The sequence below is a fragment of the Microtus pennsylvanicus genome, chromosome 3 (genome assembly GCF_037038515.1).
Source record: "Microtus pennsylvanicus isolate mMicPen1 chromosome 3, mMicPen1.hap1, whole genome shotgun sequence".
Classification (NCBI taxonomy): Eukaryota; Metazoa; Chordata; class Mammalia; order Rodentia; family Cricetidae; genus Microtus; species Microtus pennsylvanicus.
The window spans coordinates 143,967,480-143,986,894 of NC_134581.1; the positions used below are offsets into that span (position 1 = coordinate 143,967,480).

The 19,415-nt window shown below is 48.0% G+C and overlaps 1 protein-coding gene across 1 annotated transcript in view; it reads left to right on the forward strand.

The window, feature by feature from the left end:
• Positions 1-19,415, forward strand: part of B4galt1 (beta-1,4-galactosyltransferase 1) — a 45,115-nt gene that overhangs the window by 20,377 nt on the left and 5,323 nt on the right. Inside the window, exons 2-3 of the mRNA XM_075967500.1 lie at positions 4,679-4,914; positions 16,292-16,479. Of these exons, the coding sequence (XP_075823615.1) occupies positions 4,679-4,914; positions 16,292-16,479 (424 nt within the window). The remainder of the gene's footprint in view (positions 1-4,678; positions 4,915-16,291; positions 16,480-19,415) is intronic.

Consider the following 19,415-nt stretch of genomic DNA (forward strand, 5'->3'; position numbering starts at 1 on the left):
CCCAGCCGCGAGGCCCACGTGGCAGTGCTTGGGCCTGGGGAGCCGAGGACAGCTCACGTCTCATCTGCTTATGTAACCCTGCTTTCCAGCTTTCAGAGCCAAGAAAACACACAAGCCAGCCCAGCGGGGCTGAGGGCTTGTGGAAGCAGACGCCATGCGCCACACAGCCAGGGTGCCTTGGCCCAGCCTGAGCATTGTCACGAAGTTCTCAGGCTTTTGCTGCCCCTTGTACACTTACTGTGTCTATAGGCAGTGGCTCCGAGAACTGGTAGCAGAGGCGCATGTCTGTAAATGGTGCCAGTCCTCACCTGCCTGGAGTCCAGCTCCTTGGATTTTCGTATTGAGGTGGAGCTGGGTGTGCAGTGGAGGCTAGCCCCTCTGTATGACAGAAGCTCTGCAGCTTCCTGGCTGACATGGGACCCAAGAAGGCGTTCGCCTCTGGGCCTGCTGCTGCTGTGTGCTCTTCACCCTAGAGGCGGGAGCTGCAGGATTCCCAGAATGTGGGGGTCAGAGGTGGGAGTCGGGGAAGAGTTGCCATGTGGAGAGGAGCGTGGGGGTGAGGTATTCTCCATGTATTGAAGGCGTGGGCTGTGAGAGTGGAAAAGGCTATCAGTGGCCGAACTCTGTGTGGAGCCCCTGGAAGAGCGCATTCCTTGGGCAGCTGGAAACGAGGGCAGGTTTCCTTTATATTTAGTATATACCCAGCAGGGTGCTTCTAGGAGGTGGGAACATTCTTGTCTGGCCTCTTTCTTCTCGTTCCTCAACTTAGCCTCCTTGGGCTGTCATACAAACTGGCACTCAGTTGGTGCCCAGAAAGCACTGGCTGACACAAAGAAAAATGTTCTTGTCTTAACCCAAGGAGAGTTTGTGTAATGTAAACATTCCGGGATAAAAGGCTGGTTTCATTCTTGGTAGGCTCCCAGGGACTTGGTCAGCATGCTTTTCATACCTTTGTGCGTGCATGCGTGTGTGCGTGTGCATGCAACAGAGGCCGGCAAAAACAGGGACAGAGTATTGGAGTTGGGTAGGAAGAGGAGGGAATGGAAGATAGACTGCCCATGTCAGCTCCTCGACTGGATAGGCAGCAGTGTTGTTGCCAAGGGAACCCTGGAGGACAACCAAGTCAAAGGGTAGGTACTGAAGGATAGCGTGCACATGGGGTAGGTTAGTTAAGGTGTCTGTGGCACCTGGGTAGCCAGCAGAAAGACAGGGCATGGGGACAGAATTTGGGGAGTGGGCATTATTTAAAACAGACCCAAATGAAAGGGAGAGAGATTGTTACCAAGGAAAGAGGCTGAGAAGGCATGGGTGGTAAGCAGGGGGACGTGAGAGGGCACGGCGCTTGGTAATTAAGTATTCCTTCTTAGTCATATCCCATTCAGGGCATCCATAGCTTCCTTTCTGCTTGGCCATTGATGCCATTCAGGGAGCAAGGAAGGTGAGAATAGGGTTTCCAGAAGATTCCAGTGTGGGGTCTGTTCTTCCTAGTTTTAACCAGCACTCCAGCTTGTCGGGTATCTGTGAGACCTCAGAGCTCATCCAGTGTATGGACGGGAAACTAGGCACCCTGAGAGCATGGGGAATCGTCCAAGGATCGTCCAATAAGTCACTGAGGCAGCTGCACTGGGGATCCCGGGGTCCCCTCTCTTATTCAGGGCTCTTTACCTCAGCATCTTTCTGCGGGGACAACACAGGGCACTTCCCCTGCAGGTGTATCCTTGGGGAAGCTTGGCAGACCTCTCGTGAACTCCTGTCTTCTGGGTTGGCTTCAGAACGCATAAGCAAGGCGGAGGAAGGTAACTCCGCTGCCTCTTGGGTTCTTGTAAATAAGGTTTTGTTTTCAGTATCTCTAGAACCAATGGACATTGTAGGGAACAGATGCTGTGGGGTCCCCGAAGGAAGAAGCCAGTGATGGGTCATGAATTCACTGTACCTTGGGGTCTCCCAGAGAGAGTTCTTGTCTTAGGATTGGAGAATTGAGCCTCTAAACTTAGTAGGTCTCGTGGGAAGGGGTGGGGATCCCTAAGAACCTTCATTGCTAGAAAGTGTCATGTGTGAAAATGGGTTGTCAAGCTCTGTTGTCCAGTTTGCCTGGTGAGAATTATCCGGGGTCTGGGGAGATGGCTCAGTCGTAAAGGGCCCACTGTAAAAGCATGAGGCCCAGGTTGGTTTCCCCAGAACTTAGGTTTGGAGCATATACCTGTAGTCCCAGTGCTGGGGCAGAGAACAAGAATGGAGACATGCCCACCCCTAGAGCTCAACCTCAGTGAGAGACCCTGTCTCAGAAACTAAGGTGGAAAGCAATTAAGGGAAAAAAATAATGTTGACTTCTGGCCTCCAGACACGCACATACCTGTACACACCCATAGGAACACATGTCCATAGCACGCTGATACATTTAAAACCAAAATCTCTTGGGCTTTTTGTTAATTATCCACTTCTGTCCCTCCCAAGGTCAGCTGAGGTGGACTAAGGTTGTGTGTTGGTGCCAGTTACCCCAGGAAATTCTATTGATAGGACTGAGGTACATTGTACCATAGTTCTGGAGCAGAGTGCCTGCTCACCTAGGGAGGTCAGAACAGGGACAGTAGCAATATTGTTCAGAACTGGTTCTGCAAGACCCCTGGCCTCCAAAAGGGAGGTCCTAGCCCAGATTCGAGGCACAGCTCTTTTGAGTTTGAGGCTCTCCTTGACTAAGCTCTGCGGTCATCAAGAGGCCAAGGGATGGAGTTCTGCTGAGGGCTGCCTGTTGATGCAGAAGTCGGGTGGTTCAGGGTGAGCAGGCCAGGCTGAGGAAATAGGCACCAAGATGAGGAAGGCAGGCGAGTGGTAGGCCTTGTTGCCCAGCCGAAGTGTCTGGCCTCGCTTTGATTCAAGGCCACACAGCTTTCACCACGAAGGTGATATAATCAGAGCTTCATCTCAGAAGAAAAGAAATGAATGGGAACAGGTCTTATAATGAAGGACACAGAGAGAAGATTGAGGAAGTTCCCAGGAAAGGGAGAGGAGGTGACAGCTGTCCAGAAACACTTACCAGGCAGGGGAGCAGGCTCACAGCTTCCTTTGCTAGAAGATTTTAGGAGGCAGCTGTTCTCAGAGCATGTGAGTGACATTGTTTTTATAAGCAGGACAGATTGGGGCCTGCACAGCGGTGGGCAGGAGTACTGGTTCTCACTCATGTATTTCAGGAGACTCTGATCTTTCAGTGTCCCTCCCACAGGGGTTCCTCCTGTGTTCTAGTGCCTGGTCTGTTTCACATGTGAAGCTGGCCATGGCACAGTAACAGTTCCCCAAATGACGACATTAGTTCAGTAATGATATAGGTTTAGGAAATGGTAAGCTAGCAAGCTGCAAGGGGTTTCTTGACAGCACGGGTTTTTCAGTGCCTTTGGGTGCTTTCCAGAAGCAGGATTTAGTTTGTGTGACTCCCACCCTGGCTTGTTCTGGGCATAATTCTCCACTGAGCATCTTGCTGGGGCTCATGTTTCTGGAACCTATTTCGAGGATCTCCGAGGATCGTGAAGCACTATGAGCCCGGGCTTGCAGACTTGGATCCTGTGTGTGCCTGGACCACTTTGTGCACAGGCTCCTTTCTTCCCTCTGTTCCTGGCCACCATGTCAGAATCTACTGTCTGCCTTTCCTTAGTCCTCTGAGCCAAGCACTTTCTTACTGGCCATTTCTTACTGGTCTCTAACCACAGGACAGAAATTCTGGAGGCATACTGACTTTGCCTTAACAGCTCTGGCAGTCCTGGAACTCACCCTGTTGATCAGGTTGGCCTTGAGCTCACAGAGATAGATCTTCCTGCCTCTGCCTCCAAGTGCTGGGATTAAAGGTGTTATGCCATGACAGCTGGGAGGGCTTTTTGTTGTTGTTGTTGTTACTATTATTGTCTTTCTTTCTTTTTCTTAGTGATCTTTCCAGCTGTTCCCTTTGTTTCCCCTCCTCTCCTCTGGGGTCACATTGCCTCCTTCCTTCTCCATTGACCCTTCGGCTCCTCACTATCTGCAGTGTGAGTCCCACACACCACACCCCTCCTTTCTTTCCTCTAGTTAGAATTTTGGTTTCTCCAGTTAGATTTTTCTTTTGTTTTGTTTTCCAGAGACAGAGTTTCTCTGTGTAACTACCCTAACTGTCCTGGAACTTGCTTTATAGACCAGGTTGACCTCAAACTCAGAGATCAGCCTGCCTCTGCCTCCCTGAGTGCTGGGACTAAAGGGTGCCACCATACCCTGCTTAGATTAAGTTTAGAAAGAACTGTGTTAGTCCTTTGTCTAAAGCCATACAGATGGCAGAGCTGGGTCTCAAGCTCAGGATTTCTGAGAAAAGGCTTTTGCATCTCTGCTCACCAGACTGTACTACAACAGTCAAGTTGTGTGAGCAGAAATTGATTCCATTTTTTTCACAGTGCCACCCAAGTGGGAGAGGGAATCTTGGGCAGGGAGTGTTCCAGAGGTAACTGACTGTCTGGGTTTGCCAGCACTGGGAGTTCCTGGAACAAGGGGCTTCTGAGGTGATCAGTCACACCAGCACTGGGCAGGGACACGCTTTCTGCCGCACCCCGTGTCCTCCCTCCTCCGGGAGGAGCTGTATCTGTAGCTGTGGTCTGATCTGCTGATGCAGTCTGTGGCATGGTGGGCCCCGCAGCTGGCTAACATCTTCCTTCCGCCTCTCCAGTTGGCCCCATGGTGATCGAGTTTAATATTCCTGTGGATCTGGAGCTTTTGGCCAAGAAGAACCCAGAGATAAAGATGGGCGGTCGTTTCTCCCCCAAGGACTGTGTTTCTCCTCACAAGGTGGCCATCATTATCCCATTCCGCAACCGGCAGGAGCACCTCAAATATTGGCTGTATTATTTGCACCCAATCCTACAGCGCCAGCAACTGGACTATGGCATCTACGTTATCAACCAGGTGAGGCTTGGGAAGATGGGGCGAGGGAGGTGGAACTCGGGTACACAAACGCCCGCGCAGTTAGTACTAAAGGAAGGGAGTGATTTCATTGACAATCTGGCATTTTACAGTGAAATGCCAACCCTGCCACTGCTTCTGCCCTTAATTAAACACGCAGTGAGCTAAGTGCCAAACGGTATGCTTGCTTATTGATAGTAGCTCTGCTAGCCAAGCCAACTGGGAAGGCCGTGATTGAGAAAAAAGCAAGAGGCATCTCCAATTATCACAAAGTACTGATTATCATTTTAAGGTAACTGTATATTTTTCTTCCTACTTTACAAAAATATTACAAACACAATATCCATTTTGTGTCAGACTTTTGAACAACTTTGAAATCGATCAAGCCAGACAGTAAGAGACCTATACCAAGTTGAGGTTGAATGTGTCTCCATACAAGCCGGCCGTGAGTGAGAAGTCTGGAAAGGTCCTATTCCAGAGCCTCAGAGAGTGGTGTAGGTTAGGCTGAGCTTGGCACTGCACTTCAGATCGTGTGTGTCAGGATGCCATCTGCCTAGGACACGAATGCTGAAGACTTTCCAGCCTCTGTCACCAGAATCTGGAGACTCGGATAGATCAAAGAACCTTTTATAAGGTTCTTTTGAGACAGGATCTCACTATGGAACCCTGATTGTCCTGAAACTCACTCTGTAGACCAGGGTGGCCTCAAACTCACAGATATCTGCCTACTTCTGCCTCCCGAGGGCTGGGATTAGAGGCATGCACCAAGAACTTTTATAAATAAATAAATAAACAAGCAAACAAACTTTGCTTATTTCAATACACTTAATGAGAATTACTACTTGTTCCACGAATTTAACTTTGGTATTTCAACTTTATCCCCCATACTTAAATTCATGTTTATATTGTAATCTCCTAGGTGTATTGACAGGTCTGACTTATCTGTGTGCCAGATTTCATTGAAATGTCTTTGAAAAGACAGTTTGCCCCCTCGGTTTCAAGCTCAGCTTTGGGCCTGCTTGAGGTAGTAAGATTGCTAACTGTTTTCTGCTTCCATCAAAGTCAAGGGACTTTGCATTTCTTCAAGGAAGCTGGGATAGTGTTTGCCTATCTGGCTGAGGGCTCCTGTGGCCTGGTGCTCACTCAGGGATGTTCTAGAGAAGTATGACATTGCAACATCCTGAAGCTTCCAGCCCACTTTAGACAGCTCATTAACAATTAAAAATAGTTATGAGCTGGGCCATGGTGGTGCACGCTTTTAATTCCAGCACTCAGGAGGCAGAGGCAGGCAGATCGGTGAGTTCCAGGACAGTCAGGGCTACACAAAGAAACCTTGTCTCGAAAGGCAAAAAAAAAAAAAAAAAGTGATTGCATGATGATTGTCTAATGCTTTGGAAATTTAGAGGAAGAAGAAAGCTGTGCCCTGATAATATAGTACAGGAGTTTCTAAATATGTGAGAAGGCAGATCTCATTGTTAAAGAGCCTTCCCATGCCTTGGTACACTGTGACCTCCGGAAGCGTTTCCTGAGCTAGTCTAGACAGAGAGCTGTTTTCCAAGAATGTCTCCAGTGATGAGTGTTCTGTGAGTCACACTTTGGAGAAAACAACCCCAAGTCAGCCCCTCTCTTTTTTCTGTTACTCTCCCTAGGATATACTACGAACTCCTTTCTCTTATTCCCACTTGTACCTTAGTATCAGCAAAAGAATCTTTTGCTGGGCAGTAGTGGTGCAAGCCTTTAAATCCCAGCACTTGGGAGGCAGAGGCGGACAGATCTCTGAGAGTCTGAAGCTAACCTGGTCTACAGAGCAAGTTCCAGGATAGGCTCCAAAGCTACACAGAGAAATCCTGTCTTGAAAAATTAAGAAAGAAAGAAAGAAAGAAAGAGAGAGAGAGAGAGAGAGAGAGAGAGAGAGAGAGAAGAAAAAGAATCTTTTTTAGGAGTTGGTGTAGCTCAGTGGTAGAATGCCTGCTGAGCATTCAAGTGCCTATCTTTGAGCTCCAGCAGAGCGGCCCGTCACTGTCTGCTAGGACTTGCCTAGACCCTAGAGGTCAGGGAGCGAGTTTTCTGCTCAGTGTCACAGCAAAGAGACTCAGAGAGGGTGAATAACAGCAGAGATACATACTGGTCACAAATAAGAGTGGGCTACAGCTATACCCCAACCCAGACTCCAAGTTTAATGTCCTTCTACTGGGTCACGGGAGCTCTTTTTGAAGCCATTTAGCCTCTTCCTGGGATGTTTCTCAAAGCCTGGTATCCAGGACTGGGGGCAAGCCCCATGCTGGAGAGCCATTTCCCAGTCAGTGATCATGGGCCGACCACGTAAACCTTGCCAACCTGGTTCCCTCCAAGAGAGGAAAGGAAGTTAGTATTTCCTCACTGGGCCTCGAAGCACCTGTTGTGTGGCAAGCCCTTAGTAAATATTAGCTGTTTAATAACAGCTAATTACCTCGATTCCGTCTTTGCCCTCTCCCCATTCTTCCTGCCTCTTGCCTCTGCCTGGTACTTTGCTGATAAGTTCTTTATTGTTCTTCCTGCCTCCTGCTTTATCCCAACACAGTACCAATATCAGGGTCTTGCCTACCACCCGTTGGGACCTCTGTATGGTCAGAAGATAGTAGATACTGGCGTTAGTCAGACGACAGGCCCAGAAGTCTCAGGGACCATGTCTTATCAACTTCTTCAGAGAGGTCCCCCACACAGAAATGAACTCCTACAAGTTTTTACAGTTTATACTTCTGTCTGTAGGAAGCTGTTGACCTTGTTCAATGTAGGCTCCCCAACCACTGTGAAACTTAAAGCTCAAAGTAAGTGTGCTGGAGAGTTGTGGGAGGGGCTTCCCAGCTGTTAGAGGGGAGCAAGTCTGGCTTTTGTCCTTTGGGTTTCTGTTTCTCCTCCTGCCGTAGCATGTGTGGATCCTGTTAGAGATCCTGCACACCCTACGTAGTGCCATGTCCCGCTCTGAGACAGATATCCAGCTAAGGCCAGCACTGGGGCGGACCTTGATGTGGAAATGAATGTCAAGGTATCAAATAGCAAACAGGATGCTTTCTGTCCCACATAGTTTATAGTCAGGGAAGGACAGAGCCAGGGAATAGGAAGGTGTTGCCACCTGGTAGCACCAACCTTAAATGAAAAAGAAGAAAGAAGAAAGGCCAGATGCTTTGAAGATTGTCTGTCATAAAAAATACACACTATTACACTGGGTCATAACCGTGACCGTCCTTTGTCCCAGACTCAGCAACTAGGAATTGTTTCTGCAGTTTCATTCATTTTGCTTCTGACACTTCACGTCTCCTCACTCAGCTACTCAAAACCTTTCTGGTTCTGACCACATCACTTACCCTCTTTAAACCCTTCAACAATGTCCCCACTGCCGCAGGCCAGGGCCAGAGTGGTCTGAGACCTTAGCTGGGATACTACCTGGAGACTGGTCCTGACCTACCTCCAACCACTTCTTCCCCATCCGTCACCCTTCACACAGGCGCCTGTCCCCTCCTCCGTGTGCCTTTGCTTACACTGCCCCTGCCTCTGTCCATGCCCCCACCATGACTTTTTCTGAATGTGTTTTAAGCTTTTCTCCTCTGCCTCATTCCTCTGCCTCAGTAGTTCTGTGAAGCCCCTGGAGTAGAGGTGACTTCTCCCTCTTCACTGTTCCTGATCTACTTGATGCAAGAGACAGTCATATTTTTTGTGCCTCATCTTGACCTTGGATTCCCAGTCCCCAGCCAGACTCATCCCCACGTCTCTGACCATGCAGCTCCTCCGCAGTCCAGTACGGACTCAGCAAGGTTTGGAATATGGAGAATCTGCCCTTACGTCCTGTCCATTTATTTATACCCACACTCAGGGTGTCTGTTCCTGGCTCTCTGGCTGGGTCCATCACTGCTGAAAGCAAAGTCTCCTTTCCTAGCTTGGCTAGATCATGTCCCTTGCAAAATTGGCACTGCCCCTCCCACAGGATCCTTTCCCTGAAGTCCCTGTGAATTGCTGACTAGGACATAGGTTATCTACAGTACATCCCTTGGGTAACCTTCCTTTTCGGGAAAGATACAATATACTTTATCCCTGTGTTTGTTCATGGTCATAAAACTCATTTTTGACCCTTACGCGGTCAATGATTCATACCTGTGATTGTAGTAAGAAAGAGGAGGATTACAAGTTCGAGATCAGCTCCACTACGTAGTGTGTTAAGGCAAGCCTGGACCATATATCAAGACCAAAATCAAAAGCAAAGTCTCTTGTGTTCCTTTGCATCTTGACTTTCTTTGGTGAGGGCTTCTCATCTGTCCCTGCTATGAAGGCTGTAGAGGTAAGCATGTCATGGCCAGACATGAGATTAGACAGAGGTGCTAAGGAATATCCTACTTGTCATGTTTGTTTCCAGAACGTACCACAGGCACTTGCCCATGTGAGACGGGCAGCGACTTATGTGTAATAGCCACAGAGCCCCCGGGATCCTGTCTCATTTGTTTTGTTTCCAGGCAGACCTGACTGCACAGGCTTTGGGGAAGCAGAAGAGCCCTGCCTGGGCTAGGACGGCAGATGGTGCTTTGGCTGGCTGTGATGTGACTTTGTTCTGTCTCCGTTTTTTATTTTGAAGATGGTTTGTCAAAAGTGTGTGTGTGTGTGTGTGTGTGTTAGTGCATATGCCCACAGAGGCCAAAAGAGGCATCAGATCCACTGGAGTTTGAGTTGTGACCAGTTGTCAGCCTCCTGATGTGGATACTGGGACTGAAACTCAGGTGTGTATTCTACACCACAGAGCCATCTCCAGCCCCTGCCTCTGTGGACTGTTTTAGGCTATCACATGTCATGTCTGTCAGCTTGTGGCTGTAGTTTGAGATAGACTTTTGTACCCTCTGTGAGCAAGAAGCACCATTGCTGCACTTGTTATAGGCTGTGGTCCAGCCAACAGAATTCCTCCAAGAGGTCAGGATCTGTTGTGGTGAGGCATGAGGGTGATTTATGGCCCCCATAGTTATGGCCTCCAAGAGGTCAGGATCAGTTGTGGTGAGGCATGAGGGCGGCCTGTGGCCCCCATAGTTTGGCTCTGCCTTGATCATCTCTGTGTCACCCCTGTCACTTGTGTCTGGTATTTCCTCCTCCAGCTGGCAGTGGATTGTAGGGGGATGGGACTTAGGTAGTGGGAGGGCTCAGGTTCACCCACCTTTCCTTGGGACATTTGGACCTCTCAGCTTGCTGGCTGGCACAGAGGTGGTGTGGGAAGGTTGGGAGTGTCTGCCACCCAGTCTGAGTGCCACCCTCTGCTCTGCTGTCCCCTCTCTGACCAAGTCTGTGTATTCTCCTGGGGAGTGCATCTTAGCACTTACTGGTCCTCAGTTGCTAGTGAGTAGCCCCAGATATTGTTCTGGGAAACGCCAGTTTGTCTCTACACGCCCTTGGTTCCACAAACGGGAAATGACAAGTATTTGAACTTCGCCTCGGAACAAGGGTGATCTGGATAGGTCCCTTTCCCTGGTGCAGCCTGGTTTGCCTGTCACCCATCCCTTTTTGCATATGCCTCCTTTTTCCTTTGTCCTTCTAGCGGGGGACTTTTGCCTTTACTTGTTAATCCTGTTAGCAAAGCAAGCTGAAGGAGAAGCTCCTGTTTGCGGGTGGGCAGCTTCTTACTCTTCACCCACCTTCTCTTCTGTCCTCTCTGCCTCCTCCAAAGAAAGAAAAGTCGACTTACCTACTGCTGCTCTTCCTAACTACTGCCACCACCGCTGCCACCACCGCCAGTACCACTGCCACCCTGGTAATGTTCTCACATCTGACACAGTGCCGGGCCTTGCTGGCCAGGGGAAGCTATGAATAAGCCCGTGACTGGGCTGTCCTCCAGCTGTGGGGCCTCCCAGACAAGCACAGGACTGCTGTGGGCTTTCTGGGAAAACATCGAGATCAGTGGAAAGCCAGCTCATGGTGCAGAGCCCGAGAGACTTCGCTGTCTTTAGAGTAGACGCTGCTAGAGCTAATAGTGTATGTATATAAATGTTTATATCTTGCCTTTCTCTTCGGGTCCATTTCATTAACATCTTCCCACGCTGTTTCATAGTCTCCATATTCATGCTTCCGTGCTTTCATAGTTGTTGATCCCTGAGTTCTACCGTAATTACTGTTTCCTTTATTAGAAGCCTAATAAACAGTGGCAAACATCCTCAAGTGTCAGGTTTGCTCTGTCTTGGCTTCTGAATTCAAGATTGTTTCCCCAGGCTGGATTTTCAGACATAGGATAGGATAGTTCAGAAATACTAATACTGATACAAATAGACAAACTGGTTTTTGAAAGAGAAGTCTTTATTTTAACCTGTGTCTTACACATCCTGGAAGTGTTCAGTACCACCTGTGGCTGTATTTTGCAGGAAGTCTCTGTGCCTTGGGCCCAGAAAGAGGCAAGCCTTCTAAGGCTCTGGCCTCGGAGAAACTACAGTTCTAAGCTGACCTCCGCATACATCACCCCCAACCTGTGACTTGGAAAGCAGATGTGCCCCATCCTTTTGAGTGACTGCTTCAGCTAACCGAGAACTGCCTCGTAAATAGTATGGGCCATCCTTCTGAAGGCCTGTGTATTTCACTCACTGGGTGAAACATTTAAGCCTCAGATTCAAGTTTTGTTGAGGACTGTGTCTAAGCCCAAGACCACCATGTTATGGATAAAAACTAGAACCCACCTGCTAGGAGCTCAAAGAAGAATGGCTATTACCCACCACAGTCCCCTCTAGTCTGTCTGCAGTTCTAAGATCCACACCGAGGCTTCAGGGATGCCCAGTCAGAGCTTTCCCAGCCCCAAGTCCTAACCTTCTCACAACCCACTCAGTCGAGGTGGGGGCGGCTTTGTAATGGGGCCACAACAACCAAATCTCTCCCGTCACAGATATTCGGATTTGTAGAGAATCTGGGGAGCAACTTTGTTGTTGAGCTGTCTTGTGCCAGAGAAGAGGCATGTGTGGCTTATCCCCAGTCCATCTAGATCTCAGGATGTAGCTGCTGATGGTACACATGGGCCTGCATTCCTGGAAGGCAGAACGATTGGGCAGAATAAATATTCGAGAGGTTGTTGGGACATGGACAAGGTGAACCATAGCTTTCTGTGGCTGCTCCTCTGGCCTTTGTTGCAATCAAGGGACTTCTCCTCTTGTCTTTCCTAGCTGCCCTCTAGATTTTCCTGGAGCCTAGACTAGACTCTGGTACCTATCCTGTCCTCCTCCTCCCCCAAAAGGCTCTTAGAAGTATACACATGTAGGGACAGGGGCACGAGAAGGAAGTGGAGCCTCTGAGAGCTCAGAGGATGAATTGAAAACTTACCATTACTTCCTAGGCTTGTGCGTGGGTCATAAAACAGCTTTCTAATGGGCTGGTCTCCCTGCCTTTACTTGGATAGAGACACAAATCCCCCCTGATATGCAAAACATAGTGTAAGGCTCCCTGTGGCCTAGATGGGAAGCCAGAACCTTTGAGTACCTCAGCAAGGGCCCACCTTCCTCTCTGCCTATGGACTGCCCCACCTCCATCTCTGTTTTGAATTCTTGTAATTTTGAAAATGTTCCTAGTTCTTCACATCCTTACTATCTGGTGCCTTTCTGCACCCCCACCCCACCCCCACACTCAGAATCGCTGCTCTCATCTGCAGCCTCAGTCACTCAGAGATTTGAGCTATTTCTGGCCTCTCTTCTTTCTTCCTGTTTCTCCCTCTAATTAGGAAAAGGTAGCTATAATCTTGTCTACCGATGTAAAGTATGGGAAGAAGCTCACTTTTAAAAACTGGGTCATGCTGGTCATGGTGGTGGTGCATGCCTTTAATCCCAACACTCAATCTCTGTGATTTTGAGATTTTGAGGCCAGCCTGGTTCACACAGTAAGATCCTGTCTCAAAATACCCTAAACAGACCAAAAAAAAAAAAGAGAGAGAGTCAGTTTTTAGAGAGCCGCTTGCTTCGGTGTGAAGCTTCCCTTCCACACACGGTCTTCCCCTGTGCGTTCCCACACTTTACCTTGGTCTCTGAAGGACCCCTTTCTTCTGCTGCTGGAGTCTCCATCACGTGAGCCTAGGCTCGCTCAGTTAAGCCTAATCCTTTTTAGCAATTCCCTGTCTGTCAGAGAAGCAGGAACTGATGGGACTATTGAAGCTGGCAAGAAAGGTCATAAGTAAACTCTATAGAAGACAGTCCCAGGAGTGTTAAAAATAACAGCCACGTGACTCAAGAATCATTCTGATAGTTCCAGACGGATGAAAAACTGTTTCCATAATTGTGGTAGTAGCTGAATTGTCACCAGGTAGGGTACTAAGGCCTTTTATGACCTATTTAATTTATTACAACTCATCTGGTATCTTCCCATGTAACAAAGCGGGAAACTGAGGCCAGAGGTGCGATTTCCCCATTCACTTCACTGGACATGGAGCAAAGTGTGTGTCTTGTCTCAGCTGGGTTATTCAGCCTGACCTGGCATCAGGTACTGGATGAGTTTGAGAGAGTGAAGTGGCAGGAGGTTTGTGTGAGGAGGGGTGAGAAGAAGGCTTGGGGGAGGGGTCCTCCCATCTCTCGAGAGGTGGAGGGGTACATTTTAGAAAAAGATGATTGGAAGCTGACACACAGTAGCATGGACAAACTTTAATCCCAGCATTCATGAAGCAGAGGCAGGTGAACCTCTGATCTGAGGCCAACCTGGTCTACAGAGTGAGTTCCAGGACAGTCAGGACTGTCACACAGAGAAACTCTGTCTTGAACCCCGACCCTCCCTCCCCCCGCCACCGCCAAAAAAGATAGTTGGGTTTGCCATGCTATTGTTCTTACCAAGAAAGGTCAGCATTTCACCCAAAGAAACCTAGAAAATACTTTACTTTTCTGCAGTCTCAAGGGAGGAAGAGGAAGAAACACACATTCTGCCCAGCTTCCCGTTTCAGGTTCCTGGTGGGCCACAGCACACCTGCTCAGTTGTACCATCTACTTCCTCTCTTCCTTGTTCTTACAAGTAACTGGTTGGGAAGGAGGCTTAGGAGGAAGAATGTGGTTCAGGTTATTTGGAAAATTGTCTGACCAGTTCTAAATGTGGTTCAGATGCCAAGGTCCTTTCTGAGCTACAGGGAGTCTGTTACACGGCCCTAAGCCAAAAGCAGGTCTCCTGGACTTCTCCAGGCTGCGACTGTTTATGGCCTATGGTTCCAATGTTTTAGCTCCTGCAAGGTATACTCTACTAGCCCAAGGCCGCGATTAGCTCAGACAGTCATTGCCAGTGGGTCTTGTGGGATGGAGACGGCCACCAGGAGCCCCCACCCCAGGTGGTGGGAGTGTACTCCGAGAGTCCCTTACAGAGGGGTTAGAGGCTTTGGGAATGTGTCCCTTTCACTTGTTAGGAAAGCTCTCACTGGGGCTTTGTGCTCCTAAGTGTAATTAGGGTTGGGACAGTGGTTGTTAAAAGATTGTCAAGATAAACTGGGCAGTGGTGGCACACGCCTTTAATCCTAGCACTCGGGAGGCAGAGGTGGGCAGAACTGAGCCTGGTCTACAAAGCAAGTTTCAGGACAACCAGGACTGTTACACAGAGAAACTCTGTGTTGGAAAAGAAAAAAAAAAAGGATGTCAAGATGGTCAAGCCATACACCACAAGGGTAGAAACAATTCCTCTATGCCTTGTACACTAGCAATATGTTGTTATGGTAACAGGAATTCCCATAACTTCTCAGTTTTCCTATTCAATTTCTACTCTTTGGACTTTTTTGCCCCATGTCTTACATGAAATTAATTGAACCCAGGATTTCTGATCAAGTCTTTGCGGTAGAGCAGCCAAAGAACACAGTGTTCCTTTGGGCACAGCTTTCTTTCACTGTGCTTAGTTGAAGGGCTTTGTTAGGGCTGGAGAAAGGAGCTCTTGTGTGCTAAGTGGTTTCTTAATTTATTCATTGTTTGCTGACTTCCGGGTACCTGCCTTTCTCTGAGTAGTTTGTTTCTGTTATCTACCTGATGGCCTGTGGTACCAGCTTCCCAGTTTTCATCCAGGCACAGGGAGAGAGGACTGCAGGCCCTTGTGGGACAGTGGTCCTCAAAGTGGAGGTCCCAGGCTCTTGATCCCAAGAGTTCCAGGGAAAAGAGCCTAAGCAGGGATTCCAAAGTGTGGGGCTTCGGCGCCTCATGGCACGGCTACGAGGTCAAAAGGAAAGCACATGTTCAGGAAGGGCCCTATGAGTTGCTTAGTGTCGAGGGCAGCAAAGCTGACGCTGGGGCCATCTCTGCTGACCTTGGACCAGGAGCTGTAAGAGAACCCTCAAGGAGCTGCTTTGGTGGGAACTTTACAGAAAGTGCCACCATCTGCCTCTGTACATTGAAACTTGTCCATCAGTCTGTCCATCCATCCAGTCCAATCCATCCATCACATCTATCCATCCATCTATCCATCCATCTATCCATCCATCCATCCATCCATCCATCCATCCATCCTTCACATCTCTCCATCCGTCCGTCTGTCTGTCCATCGTCCATCCATTCATCAAGCTTGACAGCAACTCTTATGTTTTTATTTTATGACAGTGGGGCACTAGGTGAATAAAACACAAAAGTGTAAGTTCTTTATCACGCTTATTTTCATGGACAATTCTGGAAATACACAGGTAAGTCATTAAAATATGAAGTATCTTCTCTGTCATCAGACTTGGCAACATGAGCCCATTAGCTGGACGGAAGCAGGCGCTTTGTCTGTAGCTCTAACGTATGTCCAATGGCTTCCTGCTGTTCACTGTTAACATTATGAGGGTGAAGACCCAGTGGGCTTCACCACATTCCTGCAGTACCTAGTGCTGATCTGACATTCATGTAGAAGTCCAAAAATATGACAGTCAGGCACCTCATTTTCACTGTTTCCTGTGTTTTTCCCCTGGAGTCTGTTTGTAGTAATATAAATAACATATGACATATGTTTAAATGCCTTTTCACCTTTCCGTTAGCGTTACACACACACACACACACAATAACACGCACACACACACACACTTTAAAACAGAGTCTTACTGTATTCCAAGCTGCTCTGAAGTTTTCTGTTCAGCCCTGGCTGGTCTCAGACTCATATTCTACATACCTGTTTGACCAGTTCCCCAGGGATGCTTATGTAACTGGCGCAGTCTGCTGCAGCGATGCCCACTTCACAGTGAACAGTGCTAGTCACAGGTTGTCACATGCCTGTAAGCCCTTCTCCCAGACAGATTCCAGAGTGGGGTTGTTGACTCAGAGGGCTGACACTCAGGACTGACGTGTGCAGTGAGGGCAGAAAAATGAGGCCCGCCGGTTAACTGATGACCGTGTGTAGCAGGCAAGTCACTGATCCTTGTGAGTGTTCTCTTCAGAGGTCTTGTGGGTCTGACACCAACCACTGCTTGTTTCTGCACCAGGCTGGAGAAACCATGTTCAACCGAGCTAAGCTCCTCAATATTGGCTTTCAAGAGGCCCTGAAGGACTACGACTACAACTGCTTTGTGTTTAGTGATGTGGACCTCATTCCAATGGATGACCACAATGCCTACCGGTGTTTTGCGCAGCCAAGGCACATTTCTGTTGCAATGGACAAGTTCGGGTTTAGGTAAGACATAGTCAGCAAGAGCCTGCCGCAAATGTGCTACGTTTTAGGTGTGGTTTGTTTCCAAGAAGAACATGGGCTTCCACTCAAACATGGGACTCTAAGTTTTCTGCCAAAGAGCTGGTGAAAAGGTCAGATATTCCTATCCCCAGGGGCAGCAGTGTGATCCAAACCTTATTGACACGTGGAACATAGCCTTACGGTCAGTTGTTTAATCTGAAAAGTCCAAAGGCCAGGAATAGTATGCGTATGGATAAAAGTGCACACCTTTAATTCCAGCACTCCAGAGGCAGGTGGATCTCTACAGTTTAAGGCTAGCCTGGCTACATACCGAGTTGTAGGACAGACAGAGCTTTGTGCTAAGACTCTATCTTTAAAAAAAAAATATGTAAGTAAGTAAATGGCTGCATTTTTGTTTCACAGTTGACATCCTTATTTGCACTAAGCATGGAAATCTTCGAATTACTCATATTTGAAAAGCATTATCTTTCCTTCGTTAAGTAAACCGAAGCTCCAGGAAGCTGTGCTGCAGCTACTTGGTTCAGGCTGGGTCCGCGTATACTTGGCCTGTGCAGATGGCCTTTGTGGGTATACAATTGCTCTCTGTCAGGCTCGGTTAGTCTATCCTCTCTTTCTACTTCCCTTGATGGGGGGCATGAGCCATAGCACCGTCTAGAACATGGGACTCATGTCAGAGCTGTTCGGGGGTCTAAACAGAGGGTCACATTTAGGTTCTTCTAGAACTAATCTGTACCCACTTGGGTCCTTCCTCCTTCTGGGTGTCTTCCCTTTAACGGGTTTGTTCTTTGACCATCTTATTCCTCTCTTGAAGTGTGATGATGCGGCCCAAGTAACCACTGATTTCGTTACTGTACCACCAACAGGGACTTACAAACATCCTATGATGTTTGGTAAATAGAGCAGGTATATAAGAAAAATAACAGATAGCAAAACTGAATTTAGTCGAGATAGCAGGTACTTCCAGTGAAACAGGAATCTGTTTTTAGAATAGCATTGATTAAAAAGACCAGTTGCTAGCCTAGCCACCTTTGCTTAACTGACATTAAAGATCTAGGCATAGGAGCTGGAACCATAGCTCGGTGATAGAGTAGTTGCCTGGCGTGCTTGAGGCCCTGGATTCAGATCCCAGTTCTGTACTTGCCCCCCCGCCAAAGAAAGGTGTGTGAGGTGTGCCAAAAATGGATGATCTGATCCTTTACTGATAGCATCTTAATCTGAATTCATTGCTTTAGATTTATTCAAGCAGAACCCCAGGGACCTTTGAAAAATAGTCCTTCCAAGTCAATGAAAGTGTCTGTCCCTGTAATTGTAACAGTTGGGAAACTGAGGTCGGGAGGGTCCAAAGCTATCCCAGGTGACTTAGGGAGTGAGACCAGGATGGGGTGTGTGTGTAATGGATGGGGTGTACGTGTGGTGTGTGTAAATGGATGGGGTGTGCATGTGGTGCGTGTATAATGGATGGGGTGTGCGTATGGTGTGTGTATAGTGGATGGGGTGTGTATAATGGGGAGTAGGTGTGTGTATAATGGATGGGGTGTGCGTGTGGTGTGTGTGTAATGGATAGGGTGTGTATAATGGGGAGTAGGTGTGTGTATAATGGATGGGGTGTGCGTGTGGTGTGTGTGTAATGGATGGGGTGTGCGTGTGGTGCATGTATAGTGGGGTGTATGTGTGGTGTGTGTGTGTAATGGATGGGGTGTGCGTGTGGTGTGTGTGTAATGGATGGGGTGTGCGTGTGGTGCGTGTATAATGGATGGGGTGTGTATAATGGGGAGTAGGGTCCAAGTTCCAAACACTGTGGCAGGTAACTGTAGTCTTAGCACTTGGGAGGCCAAGAAAGGCAGGAAAATTGTGAGTTTGAGCTGGTCAGGGATACAAAGTGAGACCGTTGTCCACACACAACTTCCTCCCCAGAAAGAAAAGGAACCACTACCATCTTCAGATGTGTCTTCTGGTGGTTTGGCTGGCGTTTTCCTTAGTTGACAGGATGGTTCTCAGTCTCTCTGGAGTCCAGCAGAAACCTAAATGTCATTTGGAGCTGTGCTTAGTGTAACAGGAAACTGAAGACTTTGAGGGCCCTTGGGCAGACCTTTGCCTTTGGGGCAGAGGCTAACTTTCCTAACCATGACGGTGTTATAAAACACACACACACATATATAAGGGTAAATACATCTATATCTATATTTATATCTACCTATAAAAGATAGATAAAAGTGCATAGAAGGACAAAAGGTACCATGACTCAGTACTTGGAAAAGTACTGGAAAAGTAGGCTCGTCATCTTGCTAAGTCAGGATAAAATTTGAGGCAGTTTCCAGAGATGTAGCTGCCATGGTTAGGGTCTTTGGAAGAGAGAGAGATTGGTAGACATGAAGAACAAAGAAGCATAGTGTGTCCATGGGCAGAGCGGCCTGAATGAGCGCGTCTTTGCAGGAACAAGGTAACAGGAAGCAGATTCCAGAGCCACAGTAGCAGAACTGCTTAACCTTCCTGGAACCAACTGGTTTTCTATATAAGCGTAGGTACAGTACTGTACTCTTAGGGGGAAACTTCTACAGATGTGTGTCTCTAAGAGAATCTGAACACGGATACAAAAGCAAATTAAACAGCAAAAGGTACCATTTGGTTCAGGGCTGGAAAGATAGTTAGCAAATAAACTAGCTTTCTAAAGGGGAGGGGGAAAAACAAATTAAATAAAGATTTCCTCTTAGTAACTAAGAAAAAAGCTTCAAAAATATTCACTGTGGCCAGGTGCCTTTAATCCCAGCACTTGGGAGATAGGTAGGCAGATCTTTGAGTTCAAGGTCAATCTGGTCCACACAGTGAGGTGTAGGCCTCCCATTGATACAGAGACCTTGTCTCAAAGGGAGAGATAAAAGTTGGTGTATTCCAGTCCTCGCTTGAGTCAGAGCGTACTA